This window comes from Macaca fascicularis, chromosome 18, assembly GCF_037993035.2.
Source record: "Macaca fascicularis isolate 582-1 chromosome 18, T2T-MFA8v1.1".
Lineage (NCBI taxonomy): Eukaryota > Metazoa > Chordata > Mammalia > Primates > Cercopithecidae > Macaca > Macaca fascicularis.
Window position 1 is genome coordinate 14,902,388 of NC_088392.1, and position 24,775 is coordinate 14,927,162.

At 34.7% G+C, this 24,775-nt stretch overlaps 1 protein-coding gene across 4 annotated transcripts in view; it reads right to left on the minus strand.

The window, feature by feature from the left end:
* Positions 1 to 1,420: 1,420 nt before the first annotated feature.
* Positions 1,421 to 24,775, minus strand: part of CDH7 (cadherin 7) — a 129,981-nt gene continuing 106,626 nt past the window's right edge. For all 4 annotated transcript variants that reach the window (XM_045378317.3, XM_005586498.5, XM_045378318.3 and 1 more), the window contains exons 10-12: positions 24,529 to 24,646; positions 21,475 to 21,726; positions 1,421 to 3,877 (exon numbers count right to left, since the gene is read on the minus strand). In XM_045378317.3, the coding sequence (XP_045234252.1) occupies positions 3,384 to 3,877; positions 21,475 to 21,726; positions 24,529 to 24,646 (864 nt within the window). In that variant the 3' untranslated portion in view covers positions 1,421 to 3,383. The remainder of the gene's footprint in view (positions 3,878 to 21,474; positions 21,727 to 24,528; positions 24,647 to 24,775) is intronic.

The following is a 24,775-nucleotide window of genomic DNA, read 5'->3' on the forward strand; positions in this document are numbered from 1 at the left end:
GATTTTGTTCCTTTAGTTGACTGATCTAGGAATATTTCTTTGAGAGACTAATTTGTGAATTCAGATTGATAATTTAGGTTTGATCTCCAGAAATCCATTTTCTTAAGATTTGATTTTTATATTTTTATGCTGATTTTAAACAATGCAATGGTGACATTTCAGATTAAGGGCTTGGGTGTATTTCCTTGACATAGACAGTAACAAGTAAAATGCATCTGATTTTTCAATAAATTAAACTGTTCAAAATGGGCATAATTTGGCACACCCTGAGTTTCTATTGATGCTCCTATATGGACAAGCGGAAAATATTTAAATATATTGACTTCCTGAACTATTATCTCTACTTAAAATTTAGCCATTGTTTTCCATAAAGAAGTGAATCCTCTCCCTGTCTACAAGTAGCTCCAAGGATTTCACGTCAGGAAATCACTACCATACGCATTGATATTTAGTAGTAAAATATAGCATAAATTCCTTTCATGTCATTATTTTAAATCATATAAATTCATAACATATTTACAATTATCACATGTCCTTTTATAAAATAATTTAAGCAGTAGAGTGCTGGTAAATGTTTAACAACTTGTTCTCCAGAGAAAAGGGTAGTGTTTGCTAATTACTGTTGTGGTCGAAATAATCCCACCAAGGCTGACATCAACATACCAAAATGATATCACTGTACCTGGAGTTGGGAAGAGATATGCATAATTAGTTCTTGTGAGCTCATTCTAGTTGGTTTCAGTATAATACTGAATTTAAGCAACTTGATAATATATATTTATTTAAATGATTTTTGGAGAATTTTCCAAATAGATTTAATATTAATTTTATCAATCAACTCTTCAATCTCTGTTTTTAAAACAAAGCATATATCTCAAGTATTGTCAGTCATCATATATAGCATTAGTTTTCAGAATAAAAAAGAAAACTAAAATAAGCAACGGCAGAACATTTACTACTCTTACAATTAAGCTTAGACGACTTCATGTAAACACTACCCATTTTAGGAACATTCTTCCAGCCATCTTAAGAAATTTTTTTAAATTAAAAAAAAACCACTGAATCAAATTTAATACTGCATTGATATAATCATCTGCACATAAATAGCAATTGGGTATATGCAATAATTTTAAATTATTATTTAAATGTGAACCTTTCTTTTTCCAATCTATCACTGGTAAACATTTGAAAAAATTAATGAGAAAAAACACACATTTTAAAAGCAGAAAAAGAAGGGTGAATGATATGTGTTCCTTTTCTAAAATACATCCACACCTCCGTTTAGTGATATGTGCAACAATCAGCAGTTTTGACAACATAATCCAAATGTACTAAACGATTTCATCTTCTTGCAGACAACAACGGGATTATTACAAACTGTATTCTCAGCACCTTGCTGATTTAACATCTATGTAATTCCTGCACCACATTCTGATTTTATTAAACTGGTCAAATACACTGTTTTTTTTTTCTTAATTTGAAAAACTTGCATGTGTGATTAAAAGCTATGAACAGTATATTTCACTCTGTTATAATTTTTTAAAATATATATGCATATTAATACAGCAAGAAGCATATCTATATAGTTATAAAACAATGTTTACAAAACTTTATTCAAATTAAAGAACTGTTTGCAGGTAATCAAATTTATTGGATTATCTATTTTTATGAAGCTGAAGGTCACTTTTACATACTTCATTTCTAAAGTTGGGCTGCAAGTTTACAGAATCCGACGTAGTTCTTTGTGTAATCAACATATTAATATTCTAATTTCACTGTCTGCCTTTCAAAAAGCACTTTTAGAACATGATTCTCTATACAGTGTTTACTATCTGTAAATGTATTAGGAACCCAACAATGAATTATTTTCAAAAGAGAAAGGAAGGAAAATAATAAATCCATTGTTACTTGAATATATATGCACATTAGGCTAGTATTAACCTAGGAAAAATAATAGGTAGAAATATCATTTTGGTCATGAAAGTCATACTCTAAGAAGCTCATCTCAGACTTAAACAATATGATGACTTGCAATTGCCTTCCTTCCTTTGACAAATCTAAACCACATAGAAATCATACATTGCTTGGTTAATTCTTGAGGGACATATTTGCATCAGAACTTAAAGATGGATTTTAATCTTTATAACATTATATTGTTTAAGATTTTTAAGAAATCAGTATTTTACTCAATATGTTTGCAACAAGAAAGGTTGGGTTCTTGAAAGTCTTTGGAGCATGTAGAACTCATGACCTTGAAAAATAATTCTTGCATCAAAGAAAATCTCAATTCGCTCTGAAGTCTTTCTAAAATACAAATATTTTATTCCAATGTTTTGACATTCTAATGGCTCAGAAGAACAATTTATATGTCCTTGTAGCTGTGCTCCTCCTTGAGATGTGAACTGCAACAGGGCTCAATTGCTTTACTATTATTTCTCCATTTCCATGCTTCATTTCCTTCATGTAGCTCGGGCTGGAGAAAAATCAGCATGTTCTGATGAGTTTAATACTATGAGGCAGTATGATGGACCTGAATTTAGTGGAGATTGGAGCTCCAAAATAAATACAACACCATGTGTCAAATAAAAGAGAAAAGATATTCTCCTGTATGAATCAGAAGAGAGAATAAAAATCAATGAATAGACAGCAACTTTTTTTTTTTTTATCATACCTACACAAGCATCTCAAAACTATCACAAACTTTAAAAATTATTTACCTTTTTCTTATTTGGAACACTTCATAATTTATTGGATAAACAATGGTTTATATTGCCTTAAACTAAATTTTACTGGCTTTTGTGGCAGGGTTTTCAGTTAGGAAGGAATTTCTGAGAATTTATATATTGCTAAATAAAATATTTCTGTTAGTCAAGAGCAACATAATTCTGTTGGATTCAATAATATAGTAAGCTCTAAGCATCTCTGTAAATTAAATTTGTCCCAAGTTTTGATATGCAAGAAGTTCCAGGGTTTTTCAATAGCTCATCATGTTCTCTTCCTCTCAATGACAGTACCATGAAGGTATGTACAGGGCATCTTTGACTCACTGACAACACAGGGCACTACTTTCTCATAGAGGTTTGGTGCCTTTGCAGGTAGATGAGAGTTGCTATCTATTCACAAACCACTGAGCATTTCTTTTTATCAAAAAACCTTCAAACGCTCAGAGTCTGTGGTCAGTGCAGTCCCTTAGATAAGTCTAATGAAGATATGCCTCACCAAGGCAGAAACCTAAACAATTAAAAATGGAGAAATATTTACAACCATCTCTCTCCAGCAAGTGGAGTTCTTGTTTTCTGTATGTAGTGGTTTATTTTATTTCATTTCATTTTATTTTTTGCTGTTACTTTTTCTTCAGTACATTTCAAATTAAGGTTCCAAGGCTATGAGTACAAACTCTCTTGGCCAGTCCCATACATGTCCGCGAGTCGTTTAAAGCGAGGTCCCCAGTCACTTAGGTAGTCATAGTTCTGATCAGAGTTTGAGCTGATGGAATCTAAAGAGCTGAGTGACTCAGCAACTGAGCCATTTCCTTCGAAAGCATATGTCTGCAGGGAGTCATAAGGAGGAGCACCAGGATCAACATCGGCTTCTTTTAATCTTTCCCAAATAAATTCCCTAAAGATGACATTATCTGGGATGCTTTTAAAAGCTGGTCGACTCAGGAACTGAATTTCTGGAGTCACATCCCTCCGGGTCTTGGTGTCTCGGATGACGTTGAGGTTTCTCAGCGCAGCCATGTCAAAGGCTTCCGTGTCCTCTTCTCCCCCGCCCTCGTCATCGTATCTCACAATATTTTCTCTGATGTCTCTTTCTTCGTCAAAAATAAGGGGCTCTTTTTTCCGTCTTCTCATGGTGACGATAAGGAGGATCAACACTGAAACAATGAGACAGGAAGAGAAAGTTTCAGTAAACTCACCCATTGCCCCACGTCATGGTAAAATTAGGCCCGGGAGACTGAGTTATAGGTTTTCTTCCCTTTAAAGAGAAATGAATTGGCCACCTATTTCCATGAGGATTCACAGCGGTAGATGTGCTAAAATTGCTAAAATGGCTTTAAAATAGAACACTTTCATACATCAAGGAACCCTTTTTCACACCTGTTCAGAACTGATGTCTTCCTCTTTAACGTAACCTCCAATGTATTTGATAGAAGAAATTGAAGGGCCAGTTCATAATAAACATAATCATTTCAAAGCCAGGAAACACAAAGGGATTTTTTTGAACTCCTTAATTGCTGGAAAGGCAAATTGAAATTCATAAATGTTTTGTGTCTAATTTAACAACTGCAATTTCAGAAAGAAATGGATTATAGCATTCAGTCAGGTTCTTTGAAGAAATGCCTACTCCTTCTCTATGAAAGTCAACTGTTAAATAAAATCCAGCATGTCAGGCCATTTACAAAGATTAAAAGCTTCTCTATAATAAATTGAGTCCCACTTTCATGTATAACATACTGAACTTGGTCTTTATCCATTATACCTACAGACAGAATACAAGCTGTGAGATTTTCAGCAACTGTCCAAGCTAAATTTAAGAAATGAATCACCCCTTTAATGTTAGGAACATTAGGAATTTATCTTCCTATATCAAAACTAATAATTAAATCTTAAAGCAGGAGGTTGCACTGTAAAACAAGTAAGAACAACTACACTGGCTATATGGGGGACTTAAACAAACAACGTATTCTGTGCATTTTTCACTAGCATACACAAATAAGGTAAGTGCTCTGGCCTCCGACTGACTGCATGCTCCTTGATTTGGGAATACATTTAATTTCACTGCTACTTCAACTAAACTACAATGAAATAAAAAGGGTATTCTTGAATTTTGGAATTTAAAAATATGTAAAGCAATGAAGTACCTTTATTCGTCTACAAAATACCTTTTAACAATTTATATTGCATCAGCTTAAGATTTTTTTCTGGAAAGTCGGAACAGCCCAAAACGTATATTATATGGATTATCGTTTTGGGTACGTTATTGTCATCATATTTTTAAAAGCGGGCATGAAATATTTTTAAAGTATCTTGTAAACTTTTTACTCTGGCATTAGGAACACTTTGGAAAATAAAAATATAAAACCAAAAAGGGTATCAATGTGTTTAACTGCAGTGTACTTAACTGCAGTAACTAGGGGTGAGGTATACTCCGTCCCCCACCTCAGTGTACTTTCAAAAACCAAAAGACTGAGCACTTATCTAATTTTAAATAAAATGAATTCATCTTCAATAAAAATATATGCTTTCTTAAATGTCTGTCAGCTATCTGTGTTAACATCATCAACAGGAATGTGACTGATGAACATACTGTACTGGTGATCTGTGGAAATAGTTGTGAAAACAATTTTTTGTGTGTGTGGCACTTTTTCCTTATCTTTCCCACTGGATCCTACTGTACTGCTCTTCTCATAAGCTTTACACTTTAAGGATGACCTACAGTTCAGAAACTGATACATTTCTGAGCTTTTCTGGCCACCTTCTCATGCTGCATTGGCACAGATATGCCTGCTCTCTTTTTGCTCCTGTTTACTTCATTTAGATATTTTAAACCAGCTTCACCAAGAGGGCATATAGGTATTAGGTTGATGCAAAAGTAACTGGTTTTTGCAATTAATAGCAAAAATCGCACTTACTTTTGCACCAACCTAAGTTCAAAAGTTACTGCTTGTATATCTTTCGGTTCCCATAAGTAGTCTGGTATTCACCTTCCTTCCCTGTTAAGCGGATTGTCCTTTCTTGTCTACTTGGAATTAGCACTTTCACCACTCTAATGCCTTGTGGTTGTCAAGGTACACACCAGAATGCTACAACAGGAGCTGCAGCTTTGGTGTCAGAAAGGCCTTGTCCAACCTTCCTACATATTAGCTGCGTGATGTTGGGATAAGTAACTTTCAAACTAACTGAAATTAGCAATATATGATAATAATAGTCCACATCAATCTTCACAGTGTGGACTGAAGAGATAAAGAACATTGGAAATAACATAAGTAGAGTTAGCAGAATCCCAGTTACTTGTCAGTGTGCAACAGAGCAGTTTGTTTCTAAGGTAACAAGCAACATAGAAAGTGTACCATATATGGCTAGGCATATGTACCAAAGATAAATGGGAAATAGGAAAGGCAGTGTCATGAGAAATGAAGGTCTGCACACAGGATATATTATTTAACACTCACAACAATTCTCTGGGGTAGGTGTTTTCCCATTTGATGGTTGTCTTAGACACATAAAATAACTGTCTAAATGTAATTAAATGCAGTAGTGAGGGGTGAGGCATACTCCATCTCAGTCTGTCTTCAAAACCCTCATGCTGTTTCTAACACTGTATGTGTAGTACTTTCATAGAAGGTGATTAAAAAACAAAGGCTAAGGGTGACAAGTATGAAACCTCAAAAGGTAATTGCTTGCTCAAGAAAGACAACGATTTTAAAAATACATGGATGAAAAAATAATTGTTATATTTATATACAATTTTAGTTTCTGAAATTTTTTACATAGTTCCCCCAAAATGAAAGTAACTGCAGTAGAAAGAAAGTAGAACCCAGTAGAACTTGTTAGTGAGAAATCAAATAAAGGAAAGCAAGGAATGAAGAGGGATGTTGAGAGAAAATAGTGATGGGATGCACAGATGGAGGCAGGTAGAAATAAGACATCTGTTACACATATTGAACAGCAAAATTAAGGAGGAGAAAGGTCCAATTGAGAACAAAAGGATGTAAGAAACGAATGAGTATGAGAGTCAGTAAGGGTATAAAGAGGGTAAGAATTACATAATAATTAGATGCTCTTTTAATTTAAATCAATGTCTAAGTAGACAAAAACATTTCAAAATTATCAATTATTTAATTATAATAAATGTTGTCATAAATATATACCTATATATAGTATATATCAATTATTTCTTATATTTGATTGTAAATGTATTTCATGCTACTGATAAACTTGACTTTTGATTCTCAAATCTTCAAAGTAAAACTCTAAAGTACCTGTGGGTATATCAGCCCTAAGGTACAATACACATCAAGGATATTAATGTCTTATGCAGTTCGCTTTATTTCCCAACTTTGTCCAAGGCAAAGAAAAACATGGTATTTTGGAAGGTCAGATAATTTAACATTTGAATGACCTCGGAAAGTATAAATTTCTAACTATGTAAGTGCATATAAAAAATAGAATTTAATGTTTATATAGAACAAGAATTAACTGTTCTTCATAGACTATGGTGTTAATCACTGTATTAAGAAGAATACTTTGCCTAAATAAGCATAAGATTATATATTTTAAGAGGTTTTATCATTTCTCTTTTCTGTCATATGACCTCTACTTTTGAGTGGAAATAGAAGAAAAGATTTAGTTCTAGCTGAAATCTAGTCATATTTGACACTTAGATTGTTCTGGTTGTTCAGGAATTTACATATCTGTTTAACAAAAATATGTTAACCATTTATGATATGCACTAGGTATTGTAGTGTAATGTTGCACATAGAAGCAGACATGTAACATTTACTCATGGACCTTACAATTCATTGGGACCAATAGATACTGATTCAAATATTAAAATAAATGAACGCAGAAGTGGAATTGTAATAATTGTTCCAAAAGAGGGAAATGTGATCTTAAAAGAAATATACTAGGGGAAATAGATGCAGACAAAAAAGACTTAACTGCTGATAACTGGAGGCTGAGGGTAGGGACGGGAAGGAGATGTGATATGGAGGAACATGCCTGGTACGGTGACGACAGTGAGCAGATATTTGAGGCCAACGTGGCTGGAGGGCAAATAAAGAGGTGAGGTAAGGGTGGAGCTGTAGGGATGAGTCAGACCCTACAGGCCCAAGAACAAACATATCTTAAGGACTGCATGATATAATCAGATTGTTTCAAAAATAAAAAATAAAAAACATTCTTACTGGACCAAGGAGAGGAAGATAATAAGTTAGAGTGCTATTACAGCAGTAAAAGCACGATGCAGGCCTAAATTTCTGGTTTTGGAATTCAGTCTTACAACATTCAATTCAGCATTTTCTGAGCATCCTAGCAGATAGGAAATAGTGCTACTTGCACTTGGCAAAAGCATATCAAGAGAGGGTTCCTACAAGAAAGCAGTTCCAACACTGTAGACTGTATATTCACAGATAAATATAGTATGAATCTTAGTGCAATTCATTGTAAGAAGATACAGACATGCATAGGTGCAGAGAAATATGCAGAAAAGAGAATTACAAGAAAAAAGTTATATAAAATTACAACACCCTACTGTGAACTATATTACAAATTTTGATGTAATTCTTTATACTCTTTTGAACTAATGTGTTGTTAACTTTATTTTTGTTTTATTTTTAGTTTTTGGAGACAGAGTCTCACTTTGTCACCCAAGCTGAGGTGCAGCGGAAGGATCTTGGCTCACTGCATCCTCGATCTCCTGGGCTCAAGCAATATTCCTGCCTCAGCACCTCCAAGTAGCTGAGACTACAGGCGTGCACCACCACACATGGATATTTTTTGTACAGACAGGGTTTCACCATATTGCCCAGGCTGGTCTCAAACTCCTTGAGCTCAAAAGACTTTTGCCATTTTGCCCAGGCTGGTCTTGAGCTCCTTGAGCTCAAGTGATCCTCCTGCCTTGGCCTCCCAAAGTGTTAGGATTAAAGGTGTAAGCCACCATGCCCAGCCTTTTGTCAGTTTTAAATTAGTTTTAGTTGTCCAGCAATTGGATAGAATCATTCTCTCAAAACCAAGATAAATAAAAGGAAGGGAATATGGAGAAAAATATTGATGTACAAACACACACCATACTACAAATCAGTGGGCACCTTCATTCTCAGCTGTACTGTGATCTTTGGCAGATGTCCATCTGCACAGTAAAGTGGAGCATGATTTCTACTGGACTATCGTCAAGTCCTATGGTCCTAACCAGTCTTCCCACTTGATGATAACCATGGACTTACTGGTCTCTACAATTAAGCATCCCTTCTTTCCAATGAATGTATTCTATTAGGAACTGTCATATCCTCTTAAAGATGGCAGACACTTTAGAAGTCACCTAGATTTGCTGTACAGCAGGGATGCCCAATCTTTTGGCTTCCCTTGCCCACACTGCAAGAAGAATTGTCTTGGGCCACACATAAAATACCCTAAAACTAATGATAGCTGATGACCTAAAAAAATTGCAAAAATATTTCCTAATATATTAAGAAAGTGTACGAATTTGTATTAGGCAAAATTCAACGCCGTCCTGGGCCACATGTGGCCCGCGGGCCTCAGGTTGAACAAGTTTGCTCCACAGGCATGTGTAGTGTTCAGCTTGTCTTGAGTTCAAAACCTCATTATCATCCTGAGTCCCCTACTCTGGATGTTCTGTGTCTGGAAATGTCAGAATTCTCAATATTCAGTTTTGGCACCCAGAACTAGCAGACTTCTGCCGATGAGATCTGATCATCACAAAATGATACCATTGCTAAATAAGGCTATATATATACACACACCCACACACACATACACATACATATATAGTTATAAATATATATACCCTTTATATATATGCCTATATATGTATATACATATAAAATAAATATATTTAAAATTTTTAATTTGTATGTAATTAGGGAGTAGAAGTGCAGACTTTTTACATGCATTTATTTGCAGTGGTGAAGTCTGTACATTACCCAAATAGTGAACATTGTACTCAACCGGTAGTTTTTCAACCCTTTCTCCCCGCCAACTCTCCCACCTTTTGTAGTTTCCAATGTCTGTTATTCCACCGTGTTATATCCATGTGTACCCATAGTTTAGTTCCCACTTATAAATGACAACATTGAAGAACAGGACAGCTATAATCAATTTAATGATTAGAGTACCTATATGGTATACTTGAAAAATTATCTAATCAAAATAAAAAATCTGCCAGCACAATCTGTATACTATTTCAATAATTTATTTTAAACAATCATCCACATTGACATGCAAGTATAACTCAGCCTTCCAATAACTTTCTATTTTGCATTTGGCTTTCTAAGGCTACTTATATTAAAGAGAAAGTAACTCCACTAATGTATTGTTTTTTTAACATATTTAAAATGTTGAATCTGGTATCCTTTTAAAATCACTCAGTCATGTAAATTACATCCCACTAGGTTTTTACCTAGCCTAAAACTCTGTAAAAAAAGTTTTTAAAAAACCAAATCACATAAATTTATATTTGTATCTGTTAAATATCACTTTCTTAAGTTTGATCCATTGTTTAGTGGCCACTCCCACAGGTTTAAAGCCTAAATTCCATTTAATTCAATAATATTTTTAATGAGTACTAATTGCTAAGACTGTAAGCCATGTGAAGGGCAGTGACTTTGCTTTCTACAGATTTACCTTAAGCACAAAGAATAATACATGATAGTAAGTATGTGCTCAATAAATATTTGTTAAATGGATTAATAAATTATAGGCAAGGAAATGTGACTAGAACTATGTAGACCTGTTGGACTTGCCATCAACAAGCCCAACATTTTGAATAAAAAATAAACAGTTAAATATTATAGAATGAATTAAATATATAGTAATATAAAATATGCTAGGAAAATTTGTATGGGAAAGGGATTATTTCTGCCCAGGATCCTCAGAGAAAGTCCAACATAATAGATGACATTTGAAATGTGACTTGAGGGATGAGTAAGTATTTACCAAAAACACCATAATCTATATGGTCTCTTATGAACAATCATCATTTCTAATTAGCCATAAAATAGTCCTTTAAATTTTCATTGTCTACCATAGTTGCCACTAGCTACATGTGGCTATTGAGCACTTGGAATGTGGCTATTCTTCATTGAGATACACTCTAAGTGTAAAATAAACATATGATATTCAAGACTTAAGTTTCTTTTTTAAAAAAAGTAAAATACTGTCTTAATAATCTTCATGGATTACATATTAAAATGATAATAGTTTGGTATAGTGTGTTTGAAATATATTTTTAGCATTTATTTCAATAGTTTCTTTTTACTTTTTCTAATAGAGTTACATGAAAATTTGAAATTACATATGTGTTTCACACTGATGGTTCACAATAACTTTATTTTGGACAACTGATCTAAACAAAAGACTGAAACACCAGAATAATCTAATTGCATATGGTCTTAGAGGTATTCTCATATTTATTGTCCAATGACATATTGAATAATAGGACAGCTATAATCAGTTCAATGATTAGTATACCTATAAGGTATACCTGAAAAATAATCTAATCAAAATAAAAATTCTGTCAGCACAATCTGTATACTATTTCAATAATTTATTTTGAACAATCATCCACATTGACATGCAAGTATAACTTAGCCTTCCAATAACTTTCTATTTTGTAATTCTTCACCATGTATCGATCCTGTTGATTTACATGAAGTTTATTAAAAATCTGTCAGTTTTTTCTACTGGGCACTAATTATGCTTTAGTAATTTTTTTTCTTTTTTGTTTATTTCAAAAATTGTTTAATTCTGTTTTTTAAATTTATTTTTAATTTTTTGAGACATTTTAATTTTTTAAATTAAATTTATTTATTTATTTTAATTTTTCTCACTCTGTCACCCAGGCTGGAGTGATCATGGCTCACTGCAGCCTCAAACTCCTGGGCTCAAGCAATCCTCCTGCCTCAGCTTCCTGGGCAGCCGGGACTTTGGGTGCACGCCACCATGCCTAGCTAATTGTTTTATGTTTTGTAGAGAAAGAGGTCTCGCTTGTTGCTCAGGCTGGTCTCAAACTCTGGCTTCAAGTGATCCTCTGGCCTCGTCCTCCCAAACTGTTGGGATTACAGTGATGAGCCTCTGCTCCCAGCTTCTTTTCCTTTTAATATTGAACTGAGTTTGAATGTTGTTGGCTTCAGATGGATCACAAATAACCATGATGAAGAAACATGGTATCCTCACTCTTTTCAGGGTCAACTTGAAACTCTCTCCACTGCCTCCAGACACACTATTCCATCAGAGCTCAAACAGGGAGGACATTAAGTGGACATGGTTTCCTGAAATTTTCCAACCAACATTTATCTTCATATACCCTCAATATTACTTTTATTTTATGTAAAAGTAGCCTACTCCACATTGCCACTTTCTTACATCCTGATTGCTCTCAAACCAGAGCAATCTGAGTTTTCCCTGCTATTTCCCAGGGACCAAGGCTACCAATGACTGACATTTTGCTAAATCCAATGAGCACTTTGTGACCCTTTTTTTACATGGCATGTGTGTCCTATTTGACACAGAACCTCATGGGAAGTTGTGTGGGCCAGCTCTCTTGAACTTACCCAATAGTAAACAACGCAGCTGCTTGCAGCCAGTTTAAAAGAAAAAAAAATTTTATTTTCTTATTTCAAACTATATATATATTTTTTTGTAGCCGCTCTCTTCTGAGAAGTACTTACAGTAAATATTCCTCAAGTTCCATACTTGGCTTCTTGGCTTTTCACCCCACATTCTTCCTAGGCAAGCCCAGTGAAACCCCGGGTTCAACTGCCTCTTGTATGGCAAGAGCTGATGTCTCTAACATCTAAATCTCTCATTTATCTCTTTGGATAACCAGACCGTATTTTAAAATGACTACTCCTATTTTTGATAATACAAATATATGTACTCGTCAGAATATAATAAATGTTCAAAACGGTAATTATTATCATTGTTATGATTTGTTATGACCACTTCCTTTACTGATAACAACGTTCTGTCCAATGGCTCTCATTCATACACCATTCAAAATCTGTAAGTTTAATCTCATTAACGTTCCTCTGATTTGTTTCCTATCTTGTGTTCTTTTCTCAAGTAAGAGAATACCCAAACCAGAAACTCCAAGTCACCTTTGACTCCAGCTTCTTCATTTCCTCTTTGCTTCAACTCTCCATCACCGCATGCTCCACTCAACCAATTCTTCTTACTCACTGTAACCCATGGAATACGTCTCAAGTCCCGTCCCTCAGTCCATGGCTCCTGCCTATTTAAGGACCTCATCTGTGTTGAATCCCTGTTATTCCATTTCCTGGATGTATGGAGGTAGGTGAGATCTTTTACTTCTTGCCTCAGTTTCCTGCTCTCCAAAATGAAAATCATAGTCTTTACCTCTTTGAAACCACTTCATAGTAACTTTATGAAGATTAGGTGAGTGTCTAATTGTAAAGGGCTTAAGTAGTGTGACCCACATAGGCAATATCTGTTTTTATTCAATAATAGGTCCTACATTGTGGAATTTCTACAATAAATTCATACGATTCAGTTCCAAACTTTTTGGGTCTCGCTAAAATTTGAGTCGTGTAACTCATACACAGATAAAATGTAAACTTTACCATGCTCTCACTTGTGATTTTGATGACCTCCTGTAATGTAGTTAATTTATCTGTTATCTACTCTATTCTAACTGATGGTAGAATAATGAATTATAGAGGATACTGGACCTATTCTTGAAGGGATTAAAATATGTGGATAAGGTTGCAAAATTCACTGTAGAGTACAATAAATAATATTTATGGATTAAAAATATTGTCTCTATATGTGCCTATGACAGGCCCCAATAATATACTGGTTAAGAAGACAGACAGACTTGAAGATCACTACATTGAAAAGCTTTTATATTTGAGCAAAACAAACAAACTTATATAGTTACAAGTTGTGATAAGCACTACAAAAGAAATAAATACTATGATGGAGAATAATGGTGCTTAGGACACTCCTCCTGGGGAGATAACACTGAAGCTGAGGCATTAAAGATAATCTAAACTTGACAGGTGAAGGAATGCAGCAAGAATGTTTCAGGAGGAGGGTAGCACACTTGAAAATAATGGGAAGAAACGCACTATGGGTCCTCCTACTGGGTGAGAGAAGGATCCGACAGCCTGATACCTTAGAGAGGTAAGCAGGTGGCCGAACATGCTTGCTTTGTGGATCATGATAAACATTTGGATTTCATGCAAGTGCATCTGATGCTTTTGAAATGTTTCAAGCAGAAACGTAAAATAATTTATGTCTTAAAAAGGAAAGTGATAGGAAAAATGCAGGAGTACCAGCACCATCTGGTTGTGATCAGAAAAGGATGTCATCAGAAGTGGCATTTAAGCAAAGATCTGAAGGATGAGTGGAAATCAACCTGTCATTTTGTCTGGATTTATGTGCTACGGAATCTGAGGCTCATGCAGATCCCCAGTAACACAAGGCTAAAATTTTATCTTGCGCTTAGGGACCCACTCTACCACTTTTACTTTTGCAAAGGATAACTAAAGATTCATAATTGATATGATCCAAGTGAGTGATTGAGATATCAATTGTAACATTTAACTGAATTTTAAACTGATAAATAAAATATCTCTGACATCTCTTCTGCAATATTTTGTCTATCTACCTTTAGTCATACATTCTAATTTGTTTTCTTTTTTTTTCTTTTTTCTTTTTTTTTTTTTTTGAGACGGAGTCTCTCGCTCAGTCGCCCAGGCTGGAGTGCAGTGGCGCGATCTCGGCTCACTGCAAGCTCCGCCTCCCGGGTTCACGCCATTCTCCTGCCTCAGCCTCCCGAGTAGCTGGGACTACAGGCGCCGCCACCTCGCCCGGCTAGTTTTTTGCATTTTTAGTAGAGACGGGGTTTCACCGTGTTAGCCAGGATGGTCTCGATCTCCTAACCTCGTGATCCGCCCGCCTCAGCCTCCCAAAGTGCTGGGATTACAGGCATGAGCCACCGCGCCTGGCCCTAATTTGTTTTCTTAAGCCATTAGGTAGTTCCATGGCTATTAACCTGAAAACATCATTTAAATTCTTTTAATTTGTGACACATCCATTTTCCTGAAGAGTTAAAGAGATAGCCCAAATCTCAGAAAAAATGTCCTAAAAATATAGAGTCTTGGGAAACAGAAAAAACAGGGTCTAATGGAGATACTCCTAATGGGTAACAAAAATAAGTCAAATCAATTATTCTTTTCTACAATTGAGTACATTCAAATCATTCATGCTTCATTCATCATGCATGTATGGAATGTTCTGTATGTGTCAGATCAGCATCTGATTAGCTGATATAAATAATGATAAAATAATGCTCAGTCCTTGCCTCTAAAAGCAGTCTACTGGAAGAGATGGACAAGGAGATAAACCAATGAAACAGACAAGTCAGCCATGTCAGATGCTCAAAGACTACTAGATACAAGCTGTTGTGGGGTCCTTAGGAACAGCACCCAACCTGGACTCAGAGGCCAAAGAAGTGAGCCTTGAATAAAAAAAAAAAAAAAAAAGTGACCCACTTGTAGATTCTGGGAAGAGGTATTCCAGGCAGAAAGACAAAGCAGAATGAGTCTTAGAGAAAGCAACTGATGCAATTTGACTAAAGTATACCAAGTAAGTAGAGAAAAATAAGGTTGAACTGGATGAGAGCTGTCTGGTCCTGGAGAGTCTGTTATTTTAGTCCATAGACAATGGGGTTTCATGAAAATACAATTTTAAGCTGGGGTGTGTCAAAATCCCATTTACGTTTTAAAAGCTTACTCTGCAATACTGATGGATTGGTTCTGATAGAGAATGGTAGAGCTGCCACAATTCAAGAGGAAAAGAAAGGACCCTGGACAAATATCAGGTGCAACAATAAGAGACAGAAACAAATTGATCCAAGGCCCAACAAACTAAAGTTAACAGTATGTGTGGACTAACTGACCCTGGAGGATGCAAGTGAGAAGAGAGAGGCCTGACTGATTCCACTCAGAAAAACATATAAATGGGGTTCAATAAGAAAAAGAGGCAGACATGTAGGAAAATTGCTCAAGATTGATGTTTTTATGGAGATTTCAACTCTCCAATAGAACAAGGAAGCTACACTGGTCGACCTGCTGTGATAGATCATATATGCTTAAAGGGGCCAATTCTTTCCAGGTCTCAAGAAAAGGAAAAGTTTAACTAAAAGGGATCTTTTCCCAAAACAGGTATCGCAAAATTCATTTCCTTTAAATGTGTGAGAGAGAATGATTTCATCTTAGTCTCAGTTAATATAGAAAAAAAAATTCCTGAGTACAATGAATGGTTTATGCACAAAGACAATTTGTGTATTAGATTTTGGTTGTATTGGAATATAACCTCAAATTTAACATACACCCTTCTAAATGTGTTTTCTAAAGACTGGAAGGAATTGGAAGATACTCAGAGTTAACCGGATAAATAATAAAGCCACTATGTGAAACACAGCAAAGATACTCTGCACCTAATTTGGCAGTGCCCAGGCTGTAATATCCACAGACCTATTGGTATTTCCTAGAAATGGAGGGTTCTTTCACATGGGGAAACACATATGCAAAAATACCTTATAAAGAACATTTAGGAGGCAGGCTTCCCTGTGTTTGGGTCCTGACTCTGACACTCGTTTGCCCTATAACTTTTTGTGTATTTCCTCTAAGTTGTAGTCTTCTTATATAAAATGTGGGCATAGTAATACTTGCCTAGGAAATTTGTTATGAGCATTAAATTAGATAATGCTTGTAAAGCACTTAGGCTGATGTTTAGCACATAGTACAAGCTTATGAAATGCAATTCATTTTTTATTATACTCATGCTTGTTTGAGAGAGGAACACATCTGCTACCATAAATTAGCCAACTGTAGTCTGCACATTATTATCTCTAGGGCGGCTATGCCAATTATGTTCTATCATTATAGATTATGATGGGGATCAATTTTTTTTACATAGAGCTACCACTTTTTTTTTTCTATGCAATTTAACGTATTTTTTTCCTTCAGTAATGCTCACTATCACTTGCAAAAACAAGAAAGTATTTTTCTGTTGGAAAAAAGTCATGAATAGCCACAGTTACCGGTGACCAAATATAGTTTAGTACTTGGGAGATCAGGGAAGAAAAGTGAAAAGATGCATGACAGCTAACTGTCAAGCTGACCATCATAGACATACTGGAAGAGACTGAATCCCATGCAGTGAACAGCAAGTTTCTACAAACACCTTATTAAACCTGAGTTTATGAAGTTGGGCTGGTCTAACTAATTCCAATTGTTTCAGAAGAGCAAAGAGCTGGAAGGAATGCTACAGGACTTCAATTACTGCGACCTCGAAGTCCAAGTACAGAAACACCCAAAACTTAATATAGTAAATTCTGTGGCAGCTTTATTGTGCAAGAAACAGGTTTTATTTTTGTGTGTGCGGAGGAACAGAAAAAATTTAGCTGTAATATTTTCAGAATAGGAGTACAATATTTAATATTGAAACCATATTTTTAAACAAAACAGCTGAAATTCTTCCCCTTTATTAAAAAAATCTACTGAATAATCTAATGTCTTAGTCATTCATAGATTTTTTTTCCTTTAAAGTATTTTTAGCCTGGTAGAAGAATAACTGTGTATGTCTGTAAGTGTGAATTTAACTATGATTAAAAATGCATAATTAAATTAGTATTGATGTTACTCATGGGTTGTAATTTCTATTCAAAATTTAGAATACCAGAATATCTTGCCCTATATTGATGGACTTTTTCTGCATGAAAAATAATTGAGGCATCTAATTGATTATTTTATGATGAAATATGAGTATAGCAATAACGTATCTCATTCAAACTGTACTCACTGTAAATAAAGGAATCCCATGTTCTAAGTTTTGGATTTTTTTTTTTCATTTAGAGAATTCAGGTGCAAATAAATTAGAGAAAGAGGTGAGAGCAAGAATGAGAAATTAGAAAGCAGTTCATCCATAAAGTTAGAAGAATACAGATAGAGATGAAGACTGACAAATACAACTTCAGGTAACATGAATTATTTCAGCAATATATAGGAGTAAACATTTTTATATTTTCAAGATGTATTTCTTGTGCAGTTTAATAAAAATCAGTGATTGAGAATAAGGAGACCTAGAATCTTATCCCATCATATCCTCTAACCGTACTCCTACAAATCTTCAAACCTACCCTATACCTCAAGTTCTCCCTCTGTAAGGTTTGGGTTAGCATCGATACCTGGGATGCCTTCCAGCATTAAACTTCCGGTAACGTCAGTGCATCCCCATCCATCATGTTACAAGTAGCTTTAATTTGTCACATCACTGGCATACAGACTTAACACGTAGTCAAGTGCTTTTATTTTTTAAGAGTCTAAAGTCCAGGTACTCTATAGTTTCATTCTTAACTGAACTTGATTTTCAAGTTGTTATTCCCATCTCCACCTCCTCACCTTGCTATTTCCTAGTAATATTTGTTCAGAAGTCTTAAAAGGTTTGAGTTACAAATCCTGGTACCTAATGCCTAGAAATGAGATTCACACCACTTTCTGAGGTGTCATAAAGAATGAATTGTGTACTAGAACTCCATTTTCATGCCAGGCTGCAGGCCTCACTTGCAACCCCTGTGAATACTTAATCTCATTGATTTCAGCACTTACTGTGTGAAAATCCAGAGTCTACAATACTGGCGACAAAACTAAAGACGTCTAAAAATTCCTGATTATCTGCTTTTAAAAACTTGGGAAATAAGACACAAAGAGACCACATTTCTGAGCTAAAATGCTAGCATTTGATGATACTGATTATTGTGTGGTCACTATAGAAATGGGAGCTGCAAGAAGAAGTCCCTTGTTCCAAACTGTATTTCAGTACAATAGACTTTGTTTTACTCAAGGTTTTGGAGACTTGAAGTAACTCTTAAAAAATGAATAAAATATAGGGCACAAAAAAATTGACCCTTAGAAGTAGAAGAGGGATTCCAAATTTGGTGTCTACTTAAGCAATATGTTCAAATTTAGCAGAAAGAGTAGCCATACTTAAATTCTGACAAAATCCCTCAAACCTTTATGCACAGACACACACACAAACACACACGCACATACTGTATATGTATACTTGTATATATCTAATAATGAAATCTAATAAATCTCTATTTCAGTGGCTTTCAGTAATAATTAGCTGATAATTTTTAATTAATTAGAATCATCAAGCAACCTAAATCGCAAAAAAAACCCCAAATTCAAAGGTGAAAGTATTTACTAAAGTGAAGCAAGCTTCATCAGACAGCCTTAAAATAATCAAAAATAGATTCATTATTGAGGATCATTAAAATTGGGGGAATACAACCTTATTCCTTTAAGGCATAATCTAAGTTGTTTATGACAAACTGACCAAACTTAAAAAGTCTTCCACACATCATCTACTTGTCCTCTCATTATTCTTTCTGATTCTGTGCCTTCAAGCTAAAGATATTCTAAACATGGATGGAATTTTTAAATCTTCTAATGTAGGTTATTCTGCTACTATAAAATAAATATGCAATTTACATCTTTTTTATTAAGTTTTAGTTTCCAAAATTTAAATCTTTTGACTTCCCTGGGCCACACTGAAAGAAGAATACTTGTCTTAGGCCACATATAAAATAGACTAACAATAGCTGATGAGCGCAAAAAAAAAAAAAAAGCACACACAAACAGAAAACATTTCATAATGTTTTAAGAATGTTTAAGAATTTGTGTTGGGCCGCATTCAAAGCCATCTTGGGCTGCATGCGGCTCGCAGGCCACAGGTTGGACAAGTTTGTTTTAGAAGCTTCTAGACTAATAAAAAGTTGTTTGCAGTGGTTCTACCTTTTTCAAAATTTAATCCCTTAGATTCTAATTAGATTTAGCAGGTAATTACTTTCCATTTCTAAAGAAATTCTGAAAGTTTCTGCAACTGTGTCAAGTTCTATGCAAAATACAGTTTATTTTCTTTTAGATTTACTTGTTTAGCTTAAGTTACTTAAGACAATAACCTCTATTTTCATGACAGCATATATAATGTATTAGTAAATGGGTCTTAGCTGATAATTTGCCATCAGTAACACTTAAAATTTATTGAACGTTCACTATATAGTATATTGAATGTTTACTCTGTTCTTTATATGAATTGTTTGATTTAATTCTCACAACAATCTTATGAATCTAGTTTGGTTATTTTTCTTTTTTTTTTTTTTTTTTTTTTTTGAGACGGAGTCTCGCTCTGTCGCCCAGGCTGGAGTGCAGTGGCGCGATCTCGGCTCACTGCAAGCTCCGCCTCCTGGGTTCACGCCATTCTCCTGCCTCAGCCTCCTGAGTAGCTGGGACTACAGGCGCCCGCCACCGCGCCCGGCTAATTTTTTGTATTTTTAGTAGAGACGGGGTTTCACCGTGGTCTCGATCTCCTGACCTTGTGATCCGCCCGCCTCGGCCTCCCAAAGTGCTGGGATTACAGGCGTGAGCCACCGCGCCCGGCCTAGTTTGGTTATTTTTCACTTTTAAGTTAATTAACCAGCTACTGAAGGATTAACATTAACCTTGGGAAGAAGGAGTGCATGTTGGAGGCAGAAGTAAAAGCTCAGTTTACCTAAATCCACAAATCTAGTTTTTAAACATTATACAATGGTGACTATCATTGTAAATGCTGTTATATAAAAATGTCATAAGTGGATTCACTAATTCTATTAAAACCCAAGAAAACACAGAGTATAGTTTCAGGTAACATATTAAGTGCTTGTTGTCCGTGTTACAGGCAGTTACATTGAGAAGAAAAATGTTGCTTTGGAATGAACCCATTACCCAACGTCCACATTAGACGTTTCCCAGTTTTTAAAAGGATGCTGTAAAATTTGAGTTCCTGCAAGCATGAGTTATAAATTCAATTTAACCGAGTAATAAAGTAATCATAGAAATGTACAATTAAATGTGCTAGTATTTAATACTTTAAAAGTATAACATTTGCATTGCTGAAATTGTAATCATTTCAAATTTGCAAATTATTTAAGAAAGCCATCTTATTTTCTTTAAAAAATAGAATATAAAGCCATAATTTCTAAAATAAGCATATTATCAAAACAATATAGAAAATGTATTGTCCAGTCTAGTGTATCTCCTCTGTCGAGTGCTCTAAAGCAAAGAACCGGGATAAGATAGATTATTTTAAATCTTAAAAAACATTAATTTAAAGCATAAGCCATTTATCTTCACTGTTGTTTTGAAAATGAAATTGATAGAACTTTTGTCTGAGTTATACTTTAAATATACCACTGGAAAGTGTGGCCAACAATTGTATTACTTAGTGAGCAAAACACCATCCAGGCCAGGAGCGACGGCTCACTCCTGTAATCCTAGCACTTTGGGAGGCCAATGCGGGTGAATCACCTGAGGTCAGGAGTTCAAGATCAGCCTGCCCAACATGGTGAAACCCCATCTCTACTAAAAATACAAAAGTTAGCTGGGTGTGGTGGTGCACCCCTGTAATCCCAGCTACTCAGGAGGCCGAGGTGGGAGAACTGCTTAAACCTGAGGGGCAGAGGCTGCAGTGATCCGAGATCCTGCTACTGCACTCCAGCTTGGGCAACAGAGTGAGACCCCATCTCAAAGAAAAACAAAACAAAACAAACACCATCTAGTAGAATGTCTGCATATATTCACCAAATGGAGAAGAAAATAGGCAAGTCGTGACACATGGTTATTGTGAGAGCTCTTTCAGAGCAAGCCCTGGAAACAGTACCTACCCAATAATGTCAAGACACAGGCGAGTATTGCTATCAGGGCTCCTGTACTGAGGCCAGCTGGTAAGACATAGGCCTCTGCATTGCAGGTCTGGGCTACACCGTCGGCATCACAGTCACACACGCGGATGGTGAGGGTGTTGGTGCTGCTAAGTGAAGGAGATCCACTGTCCACAATGAAAATTGGCAGATAGTAAACCGATTGTTCTTGTCTCCGGAAGCCGTTTCTCCTGGTCAATATTGAGGCTGTATTGTCTAGGATAACGAAAGCAAATGTGTAACACAAGATTTTTGATGGAATCAGTCTTCCCAAACTTTATTTAAGTCACTCTGTTTTCTTTGATGCCTTAATTAGGGAAATCTCTAGAGTTACAGATTTATTTCAACCATTTTCTTTGAGTTCTCTGGGACAGGGGGACATTTCCAGTTTAATACATTATAAGATACTTATGTTATTCTACACAGTATAACAAAATAAATAGTTATAAAGTAAAACAAAATACAAAAATGTTTATGCATCACTTATTACATTAATTGCAACTTTATAAAAACTACACCTTTTTACTTATCTTAGATTTTACACCATAAACTTATAGAAAGGATGGTACATATTAACAGCTTAAATATTTTGCAGCATCATCATATAGTACAGATAAAATTTTCAATCTATCCTTTTTTTGACAGGTTTCAAGACCAATATTTAAAAAGGGTAAAATCAGCTATTTTAACTTTATTTAAATTTAATATACAGGGGTATTCAGAATAATTTTATTGTAAAATTTTAAAAATTCTATATTCGTATTTATAGCTACTCTATGTGTATAAACATTTTGTCAGTGATAAAACAGGCCATTTATGTTCAATTTGTATTCAATATTTGATTTCATCTAAGCAATTATACTAATATAAACTTTAAAAAATTGATCAATAAGTCTTTATAACATGTGTGATTTATATATAAAAAATACGTTTTGTCTTCATTAGCAGTTTTCCAAATAACTTGTCTTAATTAAATAATTAGAGTATTCATGAGATTTTAAAAATTAAGAGCTATTAATAAAAATATAAAGGAAAAGAAGAAAAATCAGGATCAGAGTTTCATGCAGTGTGCTTTTATATATTTTTCTCTCTTCCAAATTGTCAAAAAGATTTATTCAATGATAGCATGAAAAAATTAATGGTACTCTAGTGAAACAGCAAGATGAAATCTGTCTCAAACAGCACAAAACAGCAAGCTCATATTAGACTGCAGAAAATGTATTACATGCAATTATAGAAGAGACAGTAATAAAACGATTTGATTTTCAGATTCCATCTGGTAGATTTTTATGTAAACAAATCTTTTATTTTAAAATGTATGAATTCGAGAAGGTATTCAATAAAAAATTAAGCTAGAGTTGTTGAAGGATATGGTTTTCAGTAAGTTCCTGTACATTTCACAATAGCATGCAGGCTTATGCCTTTGCCTCCTACTAATTCAGATGTCAGATGCATTTATGACTTGATACAAAAAGTTTTAGAAAGTTGATTTGTAATCTAACATGACTGATATCAAAATGACACACACACACACACACACACACACACAATTGAGGAACACAAGCTGAAATGCCTAAAAAGTGAGAATATGACTCTATATTCAGAAAAGCGATCCTATGGAAGACTTCTTAAGAACTGACTTTCTTTGTATTCATATGTTTTCCTTCAAGGTACAGTCAAGGGAGTTCTGGGCTTAAAGTAGATAATTTTTCAATTGTGTGGCAATGTGGATGTCCTATAGATGCAGACATTTTAGTGCACGTGCTGTACAGCAATCATGGTGGTATTGGATGATGACACATGGGCGATATATTCACATTCTCCTTGTGAAGGTCATAAATTCCCTTCTCTGCATTTGTACCAGATGAATCTAAATGCTGAGAATTATCCTTCTTAACTATGTTTAAGTCAGTGAGTCTGGAGTTACCCATGTAGAGAATGCTCTACCTTTTATATTACTAAAGGGACACAATAGTGTTCTCATTGAGTAGGAAATAAGATCAGGAAAAATTATTATTTTCGGATTGAATTTTTGAGGCCTAGGTTGCACTAAATAAGGTGATGGCCTCAGGCAAAAGTTCTTGTCCACCTTTTGGTAGTAAGTGTGTTTTAAACAACCCAGTACTGACTAGCACATCCACTTCTGTATTTTTCCCTAAAACCAGATTTACATAAACAATATAAATTTTTAAAAATAGGTATTTTCCATGTTGTTGGGGGTACTATTCACCCTCTACATCAGTTTCAAATGCTCTCCTTCCTCTAAAATAAATATCTTGAATAAAAACTCATTCAAATATATAATTCAAAATTAGACAATGATAGCAGGTCTTTGTGCTTTAAATTCTCATAATTGTCAATATATAATATTATGCAAAACTAAAATCTACTTATCGGTATTTGTAAGTGTTTTTTTACTATAATGATATTTAGGAAACCGCTAAGACTGTTTACCTTTGAAGCAGAGAAATACAATCTGACATGAGAGAGTCATTTTGTTATTTTTAATATTTCTTAGCTCATAAATATGTCATTATTTTATTATTATTTGCATGAATTACATTTGCATTTATGTAAAAATAAAAGAGTAAGGGGTGTTATCATTGAAAACATTAAGTCAAAGCTGATTTAGATTAAAATGTGTAATGTCCAGTTCTTATGTCTCAAGTTGCATCTATGAGCATAGTACTTATTGGGGTATTTAGTTGACCATCAACTTATTATATTATTTGGATAATGAACTTGGTACACAAGTAAAAAAACGAGTGCCTATAAGAAAACAATAAGAAAAATCTAACTTTCCCTCCTATTTGGCTTTAGGCCTAAAATAAGTTAAATAGCACCTTTTCCTTCATGACAGTAAATCCATAGATAAAAATTACTTGAGGTGCTCATTGCCCTTTAATTAATGTCTTTGCTTGAAAAAAAAATCCATAATCAGTATTCCTGAGGGAGAAAAATACTTGCTTAGAGTACCTGGACCTGCTGCCTCTATCAGTAACAATATTAATACATTACCTTTGTTATCTTTCAATGAAAAGTTGTGGTTATTTGTTGCATCCGTTGTTAAGCTGAAGTAAAACTGATGTCCATTGGATGGCTCATCTTTATCCACAGCACTGATTTTCTGGATAACCTAGGAAAAGAGAAAGTAAAAGTTGAAAGCACACTGGTGTGCTATGCTTAGTTTTCTGTGTCAGGACAAAGCAGTTTTATACTTTATAATAAATACCATCTCCCTGAATGAGCTAGGGAGAAAGGATCA